The sequence below is a fragment of the Chamaea fasciata genome, unplaced genomic scaffold (assembly GCF_029207755.1).
Source record: "Chamaea fasciata isolate MVZ Bird 193981 ecotype frontalis unplaced genomic scaffold, bChaFas1.0.hap1 SCAF_7, whole genome shotgun sequence".
Taxonomy (NCBI): domain Eukaryota; kingdom Metazoa; phylum Chordata; class Aves; order Passeriformes; family Sylviidae; genus Chamaea; species Chamaea fasciata.
In genome coordinates, this window is record NW_027094092.1 from 60438180 (window position 1) to 60452377 (window position 14198).

At 48.3% G+C, this 14198-nt stretch overlaps 1 protein-coding gene across 4 annotated transcripts in view; it reads left to right on the forward strand.

The window, feature by feature from the left end:
• The window catches only part of FERMT2 (FERM domain containing kindlin 2), a 50681-nt gene that overhangs the window by 13995 nt on the left and 22488 nt on the right, over positions 1–14198 (forward strand). For all 4 annotated transcript variants that reach the window (XM_066189122.1, XM_066189121.1, XM_066189125.1 and 1 more), the window contains exon 4: positions 5147–5380. In XM_066189122.1, the coding sequence (XP_066045219.1) occupies positions 5147–5380 (234 nt within the window). The remainder of the gene's footprint in view (positions 1–5146; positions 5381–14198) is intronic.

Consider the following 14198-nt stretch of genomic DNA (forward strand, 5'->3'; position numbering starts at 1 on the left):
GTGCTTTAATCAGCTGCCAGCACTCAGTGCTTTTTGTCCACATCTGTATTTTTTCAGTTCAGTGTGAAGTGCATATTAATTTTAAAATTAAAAAAAAAAAAAGTGACCACTTTTATTTTAATTTTTCATATAAAAACCCTCGAGGAGTTCCAGCCCATCTGCACCAAACTCAGTGGAAAGGTGGAAAACTTGGGGTTGCTTTTGTGTAGGTTGTCAAATACAAAAAAAATGACTTTTTGCAGGAGGAAATGCTTGGCCTGTGAGTTGGTTTGCCTCTGCACTCTATCTTGGAGATATATATATATATATATGTTTGTTTGTTTGTGTGGCATTTATATATTTATATATATATATGTGTGTGTGTGTATGTGTGGATATATTTTATATGCAGTTATTTTGTGTGTTTATCTATAATTATATATGTGTATAATTTGGTTTTGTCTTTATTTTGTATATGCATATATATGTGGGGTAAATGTTTATGTGAATGTTTATTTGCATAATATATCTTACATATTTTATATGTTTTTAAATATATATATTTATTATACTGTTTAAACATATATATTTGTAAATTTTTTAATATTTTTATATATATAAATTTGAGATAATGGAAAGGCATTTTGCCACATCAGCTTCCCAAGTGTCCCTGGACCAGAGCAGGGATAATCCTGATTAAACCCACCCCTGGGAGAGAGCCAGGGAAATGTGGAGCTAATTCTGCTCCTGTGGAAAACCCCTTAGTGGGCTTTGGCTCTGGCATCTTTTGCTCCAGAGAGGGATGGTCCTCTTGGATTGTTCCTGTGGGAATGCTGAAGGCTTGAATCCATTGCTCTAAAAGCCATCATTTATAATTAAGGAATGAGCTGCAGCCTCTGCTCCAGCTGCTTCCGCTACCTCTGCAAAGGTGGAGAGAATTCCAGGGAAAACAGCGTCGGCTGCAAACCCTCTGCTTCCCAAAACCCACCAAAAATCCATGATCCAATCCAGGCAGGCTTGCAGAATTCCCACTGTACCTCCTCAAGCTTATGCAGGAGCCTTTTAATTATTTATTCTTAACTCCCTGTGTTAAGGTGATGCCGGCATTTGCCGGGTCTTGGCTTCCCTATGGATTTAATCCTGGATGTGGCTGTGAAAGGGAATCTGGTGCCACCCCTATAATACAAATAAATAAAAAGGAAAGCCTCTAAATTTCCCTAAATAAAAAGGAAAGCCTCTCCCAGAGGTGAGAACCACCCCTGCCTTCCAAATACCCATCCAGTGGGATTCGCCATGCCCTGGGAAAGGGGAAAAAAAATAGATTTATTTGGTCGTATCAGGGTTCTGTTGTCCTGAGCAGTGCAGGGAAGGAGAGCCCATCTGCAACAGGGGATATCCCAAAATAACAAGGAAAAATACTGTGTTTACACAGCACTGGAGACTTGTTTCCTACTCCTTGTAAGTCCTAAGCTGGCCTGGAGAAGCTGCCAAGTGACGGCAGAGCTTCTGCAGGAAGGAGCTTCAATAGCTGCTGCAGCAGGAAAGGGGCTTGAAAAAACCATGGATTGGCAGAGGGAGAGCGTTTGGGAGCAGCCAAGTCCTGGGATAAATGGGATAAATGGGATAAATGGGCTATCAGGCAGGGCTGCCATGATTTTCTTTGCCCTTCACCCAGATTCGGCCTTGCTGCCTGAATGCTGATTGTGTCGTGGGTCTCTGTGTCGCAGCAAGCCCAGAATTAAAACACACCCCGTGTGCATCTCAATTCAGACTTTCTGCTGCTTGGATTCTAGATGGGAATTGAGTGGTGGCTGTGGGAATTAAAATCTGCAATTGTAATTCGTGCTGGACGAGCTGGCGGGATATGACTGCGGCCAGGCGCCGGCGTGGATGGAAAGCTGAGGATGTTTCAGGTTTAAAACACTTTTTAGAGCAACCCTTCCCTCCTTCTCTCGCTGCTCTGTCCTCACAGAGGTCTCTGCAGCCATTTGTGGGATTTAAAGTGCCTCTTGCATTCCCAGGACTGTCTGAATGGCTTTCCAAGGGGAACGGCTCCATGGGTTTTGCTGTATAAAACATCCTGAGCGTCCCTCGTGCACGTCTCTGCCTCTTGGCACAGTTCTGGGAGGCAAATGCAACACCAGGTTCTGCCTGGAAAAGGAAAAAAAAAAAAAAAAATCACAGCTGGGTTTTCCAGCCTTCCCAGGCTCCAGGGCTTTGGGTTCAGGCTGCAGGGAGAGGTGGGGGAAGCCAGGAGAAGGCCGGGAAGGAAGCGCCGTGCTTCCCTTTCCCGAGGGTGTTGCTGCTGGGGTTGGGCTGCTGGAACTCCCTGAGCCCAGCCCACGCCCCAGCTGATGCTGACAGCTCCAGCTTCCACATCCCTGCTGCCTTCACCTGGGGGATTCCTTGCCTGGAAGGGTGACAGTGATTTCTTGTCTCCAGCTCATCCTGGAAGGGTTTGGGCTGGAAGAGAGCTCAAAGCGTATCCAGTCCCACCCTTATGTGCAGGGACAACTTCCACTATTCCAGGCTGCTCCAAGCCCCATCCAGCCTGGCCTTGGACACTTCCAGGAATCCAGGGGCAGCCAGAACTTCTCTGGGGAACCTGTGCCAGCGCCTCCCCACCCTCACAGGGAAGAATTTCTTCCCAATATCCCATCTAGCCTTGCCCTCTGGCAGTGGGAAGCCATTCATCCTTGTCCTGTCACTCCATCCTTTGTCAATAGTCTCTCCCCATCTTCCTCAGGTACTGGAAGGTCGCAGTTTGGTCTCCCTGAAGCTTCTCTTCTCCAGGCTGAACAATCCCAATTCTCCCAGCTTTTCCTCACAGCAGAGGTGCTCCATCCCTCTGACCATCTTGGTGACTCTCCTCTGGACTCGCTCCAGCAGCTCCGTGTCCATCACATTCAGCAGCTCAAAGGAGCTGCTGGATCTGCAAACATCACTGAGATTTGCAACCTGTAGTAAACTTCTAAATTCCAGGTCTGGGATCTTCGAGGTGAATTTGTGCTTGGAGGCTTACCTGAGCTCTGATAAATGAACGGCCATCTGATAAATTGATAATAATAATCGATAAATGCAAATAAGTTGATTAATGTGATGGCTTGTATAACGTGAAGTGGCCAGTGACTGATGGTAGTAGATGGGAAGAGCCTGGGCTGAAATATTCGGCCTCATTGTGAAGCTGTAACCCCAACAAATCAGTAACTCATGAATTTGGACTCTGGTGAAGGTTTGTAAACCTTTGATCAGATTTAACCAGGCCGCTGGCATTCCCTGGCCTGCAGGGATTGCTCCAAGCAATCCTGGATCCCTCGCAAAGCACCCAAGGCTCTTGTCAGCGTGTAAAACTCAACCCCACAAAGCAGCTGCTAAACATTTGCCAGCCTCTTTTATATATAACTACCCCATGGGACAGGCACAGACCTTCCCCTTCCTGCTAGAACCAGCATCTCACTGTTAATTGAAAGTGTTAATTACTCTCAGGCCCAGAGACTTGTTTTTGTACCGTGGCCTGAATGGTTAAGCTGCAGTGTAAACCCAAATCCCTTTCTGTTAGGCATAAATGTTACTGATTCCAAATGCCTTTGGTTTTGTTTTTTTTTTCCTCCCCCTGATTTCTGGTGCCAACTCGTTCAGCTTTCAGTAGGGCAGAAGTTGGACTTCATTACCAGAGTCCATTGTAATGATTTCTTGGATTTTTTTTCCGGGTAGACGAGGCCTTGTGCAAGTTTGCATGCTTTTCTATATTTGGTTTTGTTTAATTTGATTGTACAAAGCTGTTGAAAAGTCCAGCTGAACGTTTCCACTTTCTGCAGTCCTGACTGTGCTGTTGAATCAGGAGTTCAAAGGAAAAATCCGGCTCCTGCTGGGTTTTCTCAGTAACCCCGAGCTCGAGATCCTGGTTTGAGATAGGGGCAGACAAAAAGTTCATTTGTCATGTTGTTCTCATCTGAGCTGAATTCAGATGTGGCTCATGGGGATAATCCTCACTATCACAGGATCATGGAATATCCTGAGCTGGGAGGAACCACCAGGATCATCCAGTCCAATTCCTGTACAGGACATCTGGAATCCCAGCATGATGTTGGTGCTGGAGTGTGTTCCTTGGGACTTTCAGTCCCTTTGGCATTGTGTCTGCTGGGGCTTTACCTAATCCTGGAAATTCTCCAGTTCTCTGGAATTGCTCCTGCCTTTCTGGCTGGTGCCCTGCAGTGCTAAAGGATGGAGACAGGAGCTGTTGGAATAAATGTCAGCTCATGGTTTTAATTTGGGTTAAACTGGTGTTTCCTGCTGGAAATCCAGGATCACGGGGAGGGGTGGGGGGATCTGCAGCTGAAAACTGAATTATTCTATTACTAACTATATTATTACATTATGTATCATTCCATTCTCTTTTCCCTGTGTGGTGGAAGGACATGGCACTGTTACTGCTTGTCAGTGTGGAAGATGTTCTGCAGGAATGGCAGGGCCAGGTGTTAGTGAAAAATATTCCAGGTGTTAGGGAAGATGTTGCACAGGGTTTGTCTTTTGGAGTTATCACCATGTTTCGGTTCCCCAAAAGCTTCCCAACCTGGAGGTGACCTCCAAGGACCCCATGGAAGGAGATGTGGCTCTTGAGTTTTCTTAGTCCTTTAGGAAGTAACTTTTAGTTTCAGTTGGGAATTTTCAGGGTTTTTTTGTAGAAACTGGAAGTCTTGTGGAATTCTCCTCGCAAACCTTCTCCTGGTTCTGTTCTCCATGTGTGCTGAGGTGGTTGGGCTCACCTTTGGATAGCACAGGTATCCTGAATGGTGGAGAAAACCCCAATAATTGATAGTTGACCCCAAAAACTGTGCAAAATCCCTGCTGGGGGAGGTGTTTGGGTCTCTCATGACCCCTTGGCTTCATGTTCCAGGCGGGATCATTGCAAGGCTGGTGATCCACGGACAGTTGTGTCTCATCCTCATTCCCCTTTGGCTCTTCCCTGCTTTTATATCCCATCAAAACAAGTACTGAAAACAAGCAGTTACTTGTATCCAGAAAGAGTTGTTGGAATTTTTTTTTTTTTGGATCCATAGTTCCTTCTCAGTTTTAAGCACATTTTAAAACTTCTTTTGTCCTCCTTTTGAAGGCTTGTTCTGGTCCCGCTTTTAACCGGGGGAAAAAAATGGGTTCTCTGTTGTAGATGTCAAGAAGGACTGGTCGGATCACGCGCTGTGGTGGGAAAAGAAGAAGACTTGGCTCCTTAAAACTCACTGGACGTTGGATAAATACGGGATCCAGGCGGATGCCAAGCTCCAGTTCACCCCTCAGCACAAGCTGCTGCGCCTGCAGCTGCCCAACATGAAGTACGTCAAGGTCAAAGTCAACTTCTCCGACAGGGTCTTCAAGGCTGTTTCTGACATCTGCAAAACCTTCAGTAAGTGCTGAAAAACCACCCCCCTGGGGAGCTTCCTGCTTGGTTTGCCTCCTACCTCTCCTCTGGTGCGCGTGTTTGTCTTGTAAATTTGATAAATCCGTGGTTTTTTTCCGGCTTTGAGCACCCAGGAGTCGCTTTGATAAATCCTCGGTGCTTTCTGGCTTTGAGCACCCGGGAGTCACTTGGACATCAAACAGCCCAGATATGTTCATTCTTTTTCCCTTCCAGATCTGCTCTTTTGTGTGTAAATACTTAAATAACAGCACCAACTGAGCCAAAAAGTGATGAAAAAACGCTTTTTCTGGTGAATTCTCTTCCATAGCAGCGCTGTTGTTGGGTTTGTCACAGGCGAGGCGTTACCAGCCCTGCTTGATGTTCAGGCTGCTGGTGTTGGGTTGTGATTTTTATTTTTTTCCCCCCTGCAAATTTAAGTGCTGGATGAAAAGCGAACCCTGAAATGGGAAATCTGCCAGCCCTGTGGGTTCTCTTTCAGTAGAAAATCACATTAGAGATTTAAGTGGTGATGCTCCCCTGTAAAACTGTCTGGTGGAAGGAAGGAACCACGTCTTGCTGTCTCCTCTTCACCTTCATTTCCTGGTAGAGGAGAAGCCCAGGAGAAAGAAGGGATCATTCCCTACCAGGCATAAATTTTTACCCATCTTCACAAATTCCTCATCCCCAAACCCTGTGTTTCTTCCTGCCCACCGAAAAAAAAAAAAAAGAACCCAACGAGGAGATGGCAACTCCACCCCGAGGAACTCCAGGAAGCGCTCCATATTGGAATTCTCCCCTCCCAAAAGAACCTGCAACCCATCCTCAGCTTGTAGCAAATCCATTGCTGCTCTCAGAAGGCAGCTGAGGTTACTCTTGGCTGACCCAGTTGTTTGGGGAGGCAGGAAGAGCTCATCCCTACGTGCCGTGTCCGGCGCATCCGTGGTTTGGTTGGTATTTTTAGCTGGTTACAGATCTTTGCTGTTCCTTTCCTGTTTTGTTGGGTTGTTTTTTTTTTAAAAAAAAAAAAAAACGTAAATATTGGGCAATTTCTCCTTAAAATAGAAGAGGCTTAGCCAGCATTATTTCCGAGTGGATTTTGCTTCCCCCACCCCCGTGTCCCGCTGGCATTTGGGATGTCGTGCTAGACAGGGAGGTCCCAAGGCTTGGACGCTGATGAATCTCTCCAGCAGTGACTCATGTCAGGAAGTTCTGATATGGTTCATCACGGGACAGGAGATCTGTCACTGATGCTGTCAGAACTTTTCATGGGCCTGAAGCAGCCTTTTCTTCCAACTGCAGAGCTTTTGGGGTGTTTATGACCAAACCAGCAGAATTATCCTGGTATTTACAGGTTTGGGGGGGGGGAAAGCCTCCGGGATAGCAGAGGTTGGAGCAAGGACACATCCATCAAGGGTGCTGCTGACTTCCCTTCTGCAGCATCTGAAGTACTGAAGTTCCTGATTTGGGGGAAAGCTGGGCTTTTACTGGAAATTTCCCTTTCCTTTCTTTGAGTGACTCTCAGCAGCCTGAGCTGTTCGGGGACAGACACAAACTGCATTAAGTGATTAAGTTGTTTAGCCCTCCCAGTTGTGTTTCCTGGGAGCCGCATGTTCAGCAGAGCTACTGGGAAGATGATGCAAGAGCTTGGCATCAGCTTGAGGGAAGAGGGATTGGGATGTGGGGATGCAGAAGTGCTGGAGTTGGAGGGGCTGGGATGCTCTTCCCAGGACCACAGAGCTGTAAATACAAATTATGTACAAATACATTCTATATGAGAGTTAAAATGCTGCTGTAGGTATCAAAATACCACTATTCATATTTAATGTATTTTAACCTTTATATACTTAGTATATATGATATAAAAGCCTATATTATACATTAATACAAAAAAACATATAAATACGTATATTGCATATTAGGAATAAAATCGTGGCTGTGAGGGTGGCCCAGAGAAGCTGTGGCCGCCCCTGGATCCCTGGAAGTGTCCAAGGCCAGGCTGGACAGGGCTTGGAGCAACTTGGGACAGTGGAAGGTGTCCTTGCCTATGGCAGGGGGTTGGAATGAGATGATCTTTAAGGTCCCTTCCAACCCAGACTAGTCTGTGATTTTGTGATTCTGTGATTCTCCTTTTCCCCTCCCAGTTGTGTTTATCCTGCCCCATTTTTCTCCGTTACCTTTCCTTGCCCTCCTCAGCGTCCCTGCACAGCGTGGCTGCAGAGAGCTCTCATATCCCATGTTAATCAAGCTGATTGTCTCTCCAAGGAAGACTGAGCAGGTATTCCAAGGTGGAAGGGAAAAGTGATCCCAGCATAGTTCTTGTCTCCACAAATCCCTTGATTTCTGGGCTCCAGGGAAGTTAGGACAGAACTGTGCCTGGGAGTTGCTCATATTTCAGCTGTCCCTCTTTGCTGTCATTGCCCTGGATCATTTAATCACACACCTCAGTAACTCCAGGACAAAGCATCATTAATGAGTAATTGGAGTAATTCCTGATGTTCTCAGGACTCTGGCTGGCTGCATTTATAAAACCCTCATTACACAGGCAGGAACACCCGTGGATGGATTATTTAGGGCTGTCCTTTGCTTCTGTTCCCTTTAAATTGTCACCCAGAGGTGTGACCCTTGCAGAGCGGGGTTGATTTTTGAAGAGAAGTCTCTGTTCTTGTGCAGAGGGGAGTTTTTCCAAAGGGCAGCTCCCCGGGGCTCCCAGGAGGTGCCTGTGGGAAGATGCCGGAGCCACTCGCACACCCCTCACTTTCCTGGAGGTCGTGTGAAGCAGGAAAAAAACGCGATCTCATTCCCAGTGGCTGGATTGCAGCCCCTCGATTCCCACAGCAGCCACTCAGGAGGGTTAAAGGCACAAGTTGAGGCCGGCAGGCAGGAGGAGAGGAGCGGGCAGTGCACGGGATGGGCAGCCCTCATCCGAAGGGTGGCCTGGAATCCTGCCCGGGAGCAGCTGCTGGCAGGCAGCTCCAGCCTGAAGGGCCAGCTTTGATCTGCAATTAAAGACCAGAGAAAGAGAAAGTAAAACTTCACTTTGGTTTGGGTTTTGTTGTTTTGTTTTTTTTTTTTTCCTGGAGCGACCCGGATTTGTGCTTCCCGCCTGGCTGGCAGCAGGGCACGGGCGTTGGGATGGGATGTTGTTCCCCTGCTCTCATCATCCCACTGGGAGATGATTCCACCCAGAAAACGGCCCATCGAATGTCCAAGTGCAATTTGATGGGGCTGCATTCAGCAGTTTACTGGTGTGAGTGGGAATATCCTCATTGAAAGTGGGATTTGGGGAGGTAAGAGATGCTCACACACCATCTGACGTAACAACGAATGGAAAAATCCTCTTTTCCTACATGAATAGGAGGGAATTCTTGGCTCTGAGGGCAGTGAGACACAAGTTGCCCAGAGAAGCTGTGACTGCCCCTGCATCCCTGGAAGTGCCCAAGGACAGGCTGGACAGGGCACCCTGGGATAGTGGAAAGTCCTTGCCCGTGGCAGGGAATGGATGATCTTTAAGGTCTCTTCCAACCCAAACCATTCTGGGATTCTGGGATGGCTTCACTTGATTCCAGCCCAGTGGATGCCTTGCAGCTGCTTCCTCCCAGCATTCTGCCTGTATTTTTTTCCCCGTATCCCAAGAGCTCCGAGGGACTCCAGGCAGGCTCTGCTGTTGCTCTGCGGGCACGTGGGACAGGAAAAGCAAACAGCAAGATGCAAGCGTGAGAGTTTTTTTCCCAGGCCTCGGCGTTTCCTGCCCCAGCAATGCTCCTTCTCCTGGGGACATGACTTATGTTGGAGCTGCAGAGTGAGGGGAGATGCTGTGACAGCAGAAAAGCTCCTCTCCTTCTCCTCTTCTCCTGGCTGTGAAGATTTGGGACCTCTGCTGCTCTCCAGCCTGAGAAGAGGAGCAGGGAAAATCCTGGTTGATGTTCATGGGTGCACAGAGAGGACAACTCAGTGCCAGAGCTGGGAGGAGGCAGCTCTGAGAGGAAACACTCCAAAATTCATGACCAATACCTCCCTACCCACCCTGAGGCTGTGTAAGACAGAGAAATTCCCTTCAGGCTCTTTTTATTCCCCAGAGCCTGGTGGAGCCTCACACCCAGCTCCTGCCTGCTAATCCCTGTGAATTAGTCACCTGTTTTGGAAAACCCAGTCTGGGGAGCATCCTGTGCCCAGCTGTTCCAATTTCCATGCCCACATTCCATCCTTTCCCAGTCCCTATCGCCCTTATTGCACAGGGTGAGGGTGATCTGATCCTGAGGAGCTCATGGAGCTGAGGATGCAGACAGTCCCATGAGAGTGATGGGCTGCTTCCCATCGTCCCAAAAATAAGGAGGTTCCTGAGACTCATGGAGTGATGGCAAGGTGACAGCCAGCCTTCCCTGCCCTGGCCTCCAGCCACCAAATGCAACCTGAGCCAAGGTGGCAGTGGCATTTGGTGACAGTGGCATTTGGGAGTGGCAGGATGCCAGCCCAGCCCAGCCCAGCCCAGGGAAAGCGACACCGAATGTGACCCTACCTTCTTTTTTTTTTTTTCTTTTTCCCTTTCCAAACGCTCCCTGCTCCAGGACAGAACGTCCTCTGACTCCTGAAGTATTTGCAATATTTCCACGCCCTCCCTTGCCAAAAAGACTTCTATAAAAAGCCACTTTGTTTGTTGTTTTTTAGGTTTTTTCTTGTGGGTTTTTTTTTGTTTGTTTTTGTTGGTTTTGTTGGGTTTTTGGGGTTTTTTTTGCAAAACTGAAACCCTTTGGTGGAGGATGTGCGGCGTTCCCAGGGCTCTGTGACAGCAGGCACGTGGAGCTGCATCCCTGGCCCAGTTGCTTTCCAGGAGGCAAAAGCTCTCTGGAGTTTGTGGAATCATAGAAAATCCTGATGGGAAGGGACCCACAAGGATCATCAAGTCCAACTCCTGGCCCTGCACAGGACAAGAATTCCGCCATCCCTGGCCACCGCAAACCTCCCAAACTTTCTTTTCTTTTTTTCACACCCTGCTGGTAAATAAAGGAGCGTTTTCCTTAAAATCATGGAGTCCTGCTAGATGCACATGAGCATCTCAGGGGGAATGTGGGGAGCAACACCAGCATTCAGGAGGAATTTCTTCATGGAAAGGGTGGTCAGGCTTTGGAAGGGGCTGCCCAGGGAGGTTTGGATTCCCCATCCCTGGAGTTTTGCAGGGAAGGACTGGACATGGCACTCAGTGCTCTGGGCTGGGTGACAAGGTGGGGATGAATCACAGGTTGGACTTGATGATCCTGGATGTCTTCTCCAACTTAAATGGCTCTGGGATGTCGGGATGCAGGCTGTGGTTGCTCAGGAGCATCAGGAGGATGCTGGGGGGTGACGTTCACGGGGAGACGGAGGCGGTGAAAACACCGAGGAGGGATTTGCTGCCTTTCCCTGCCACGAGCAGAGAGGTTTGGCAGTGGCACAGCTATTTCTAAATATGTCCAGGGAATGGGTGTGGAAGGAAATCTTCCCATTTCGAGAGGCGGCCAAATTGCAACGTCCTCAGCTTTTTCAACTGCAGGGCCCAAGTGTTGGGCTGCCAACTGCGGCGTTTTCCCCTTTTATTGCCTGCCCGTGCTCAGCTGTCGTGCAGGATCCAGACCAGCCCCAGGAACTGGGGTCAGGGAAATAGCCAGATTTAATTACAAAGTGTCTGAGATGGAGGGAAAAAAAAAAAAAAAAAAAAAATTCCTCTCCACTCTCTCCCCCTGTCGCCACCCCAGCTGTGTCCTGCGTGTGGAGGAGCATCAGGTTTTATGTCACCGTGTGAGTCAGTGAATTTTTTCATCCTTACTCTGCTGTTGACTGAGACCCTTTAAATAGAATTCCATCCTGAAGACATTACGACGTGCTGCCGCCTTCCTTGGAATTAGTTGGATTGCTCTTTATGGGCCGATGCAGAGGGAAGGGTGTAAGGGGCTTGTTTTTTCCTCTTTGTTTGTGGGATTAAATTAATGGAGTTTAATTGGACTGGAGCTGCAGTTCAGCCACTTCAGGGGCAAGGCTTGTGGGGCTGCCTGTGCTCCAAGAGGCATCCGGATAACGGGAGCCTGGGGATTTCGTCCCACTTACGGAAAAAAAAACGTCCAAACATTCAAGTGTTTGTTGACTCTGCCTCTGCAATGGCTCTTTTTATTGGCCTTGCAGTAATGCTTGGCTCCATCACCACTGCCTGCATCCTCCTCCTCCTCCTTTTCCCTCTCCTCCTGGGTCTCTCTGGGCTGGTGGCGCCCAATTTCAGCTCTGAGAACCACTGGCACAAACATTTACACCCCTCCAAACCCCGCCGACCCCATTTTTGGGGTGGTTTTGCACGTCACTGCTCCCTTGACAAATCCGTAAGTCAACAGGCACTTGGATTTTCCACCCACAATTTGGGAAGGCTCCAGCAAAACCTCTTCCAGGGTCAGCCCCAGCTGATCCCACACCCATAGCACTCCTTGGGCATCTCCAGAGGCTTTGTGGGATGTCCTGAGAGAGCTGCAGGGCCCCAGGCAGTGAGTGGAGAGCTTGGCTTTTGCCCAGATAAATATTTAAGTTCCTGGGCATCTGAAGAACCCATAATAAAATGTACTGAATGTACAAACCCAGTAAACTGTGCTGGGGGGTGAGGACTTGCTCCATCAGATACTGCCCAGTGCTCAGCATGACCACAGCCTTATCTCCAGGCACTCCTCAAGTTGTGTAAGTCCTTCTTTAGTTTCTTTTTGTGGGGTTTGGTTTTGGTTCCCCGCCCCCCCCTCTGGTCTGTTTTGCAGAACTTTATCTCGAGAGAATTTATGTCGCAGATAAGTCGGATGCTTCATTCTGTAAGCTTACACTGTGAAAAACCTTCCAGAGAATTCACTCATTCCAAGGGAAAAAAAAAAAAAAACCCAACAACAACCTTTATTTTTGGTTTTTCAGTCTGAAATGGAAGAAGAATGAGGCTTGAGGTCTCGTTTTTCTAAGACTCGTCAGAGTGATGCACAAAGGCTGTAATTTTTATGAGTCATTGGTTGGAGGGAGCAGTGATGGAGTGCAGAGAAATCCCACTTCCCAGAGATAGCCCACTTCAAGACACGTTTCCTGAAGGAGGGTGGCTGGATCAGCATTAAAGAGAGGATTTCCCCTTGACGCTGTCTGTGCTGCAAGTAAATTTATGGCCTTTTTATGTTCAAGAATGAAGGAGGTGAACCAGCCCTCTGGCCTTTGGGGAAGCCAGAAATGGGGAAGGAAATTGGATGCTGGAAGCTTCTTTGCCACATTAATTTTCTTTCTACATCAAAATTTTCTCTTTATCTCGTGTTATCATCTGTATTTATGAGAACTGAATACTGAGAGTAGTGTGATTTCCCATAATTTCAGTTTTGGGGGAAGTTGGTCCCTACTCAGCTCTTCCAGTCAATGATGTCATGTTCTATATGAGGGTGATGTAAGAAAACCGTAAATCTGATTTCTTGTGGGAATGGGAGCCCCTGGATCCCTGGAAGTGCCCAAGGCCAGGTTGGACAGGGCTTGGAGCAGCCTGGGATAGTGGAAGGTGTCCCTGCCCATGGCAAAGTTGGAATGGGATGAGCTTTAAATTCCCCTCCAACCCAAACCTTTCTGGGATCCCTATCACAACACACCTTGGTGGATAAAAATGCAGCAGCTGCAAGATTTACTTGGTGGATGTAGTGCAAAAGAGCATAAATTGGGAATTTTACTCCGTGTAAAGGAAGATTTTTTTTTTTAAAGTCGGTTTGCAGGGTGCAGATGGTGCTTTGTGAAGGAAGAGGGTTTAATCCCAGCTCTGGAGTTTGTCTCAGGGTGGGAGATAAATGAGCACAGCTGGGCTGGGTGAGCTGTGCAGGAGCTGGATGAGAAATGAGGGATTACACAGGAAAAAAAGGCCAAGGACTTCCCTTCAGCCAGAGAGAGCAGGCCCAGGCAGGCAAGTGGAAGAGAAGATGCTGCAGACAGCAAAATGGCTTCATCCAAGCCTTGGGAAAATTTCTCTTGGAGATTCAAAGCCACCTTTCTGATCATATTTTGAGCTCTAAAACTCTTCCTGCCAGGCTCAGGCCATTCTGTCTCCTTGCCGTAGAATCCCAGAATGGTTTGGGTTGGAAGGGATCTCAAATCCCATCCTACTCCACCCCTGCCATGGCAAGGACACCTTCCACTATCCCAGGTTGCTCCAAGCCCCGTCCATCCTGGCCTTGGACACCTCAGGGATCCAGGGACAGCCACAGCTTCTCTGGGAATTTCATCCCAGCCTCTCCCCCCCCTCCCAGCTAGGAATTCCTTCCCAAGATCCCATCTAAACCTTCTGTTTAAAGCCATTCCCTCAGCTGCCTTGGTGGGTTTGTAAAGCCCAGGAATCTGTGGCGCATCCATCGGAATTCGATCGGGAGGAATTTGCCGCTCATCCATAGAATTCCTGCCGGGATGCTCCACATCCCGAGGATGTGCTGCCTGCTCCGTGCCCTGCACAGCTTGGAAGCAGCTGCCCAAAACTTGCCCTGGATCCTTTGTATCCCCGCATCAGGAACAACTGAGGGGCTATAAAAAGTCTGTTTGATATCAGATGGTCAAGCCCTGGGATGATTCCAGGATTGCTTCCAGAATCCGAGCCTGGCCCGGAGCCTTCTCCTGGCCTCCCTGAGTGCTTCCAGCTGAGAGGCTCCAGCAGTTGCTAATGCACCATAAATAAACCTCAGAGCTTCAACCTTGCTCCAAAATACCAGGGGAACTCCTCGATTTAGGCTGTGCTGCCTCTTGTCCCCTGCTCGTGACCCCGGTTGTCCCAGCAGATTCCTGCTCCATGAGGTAAGCTGGCTGGGATAAATGGGAA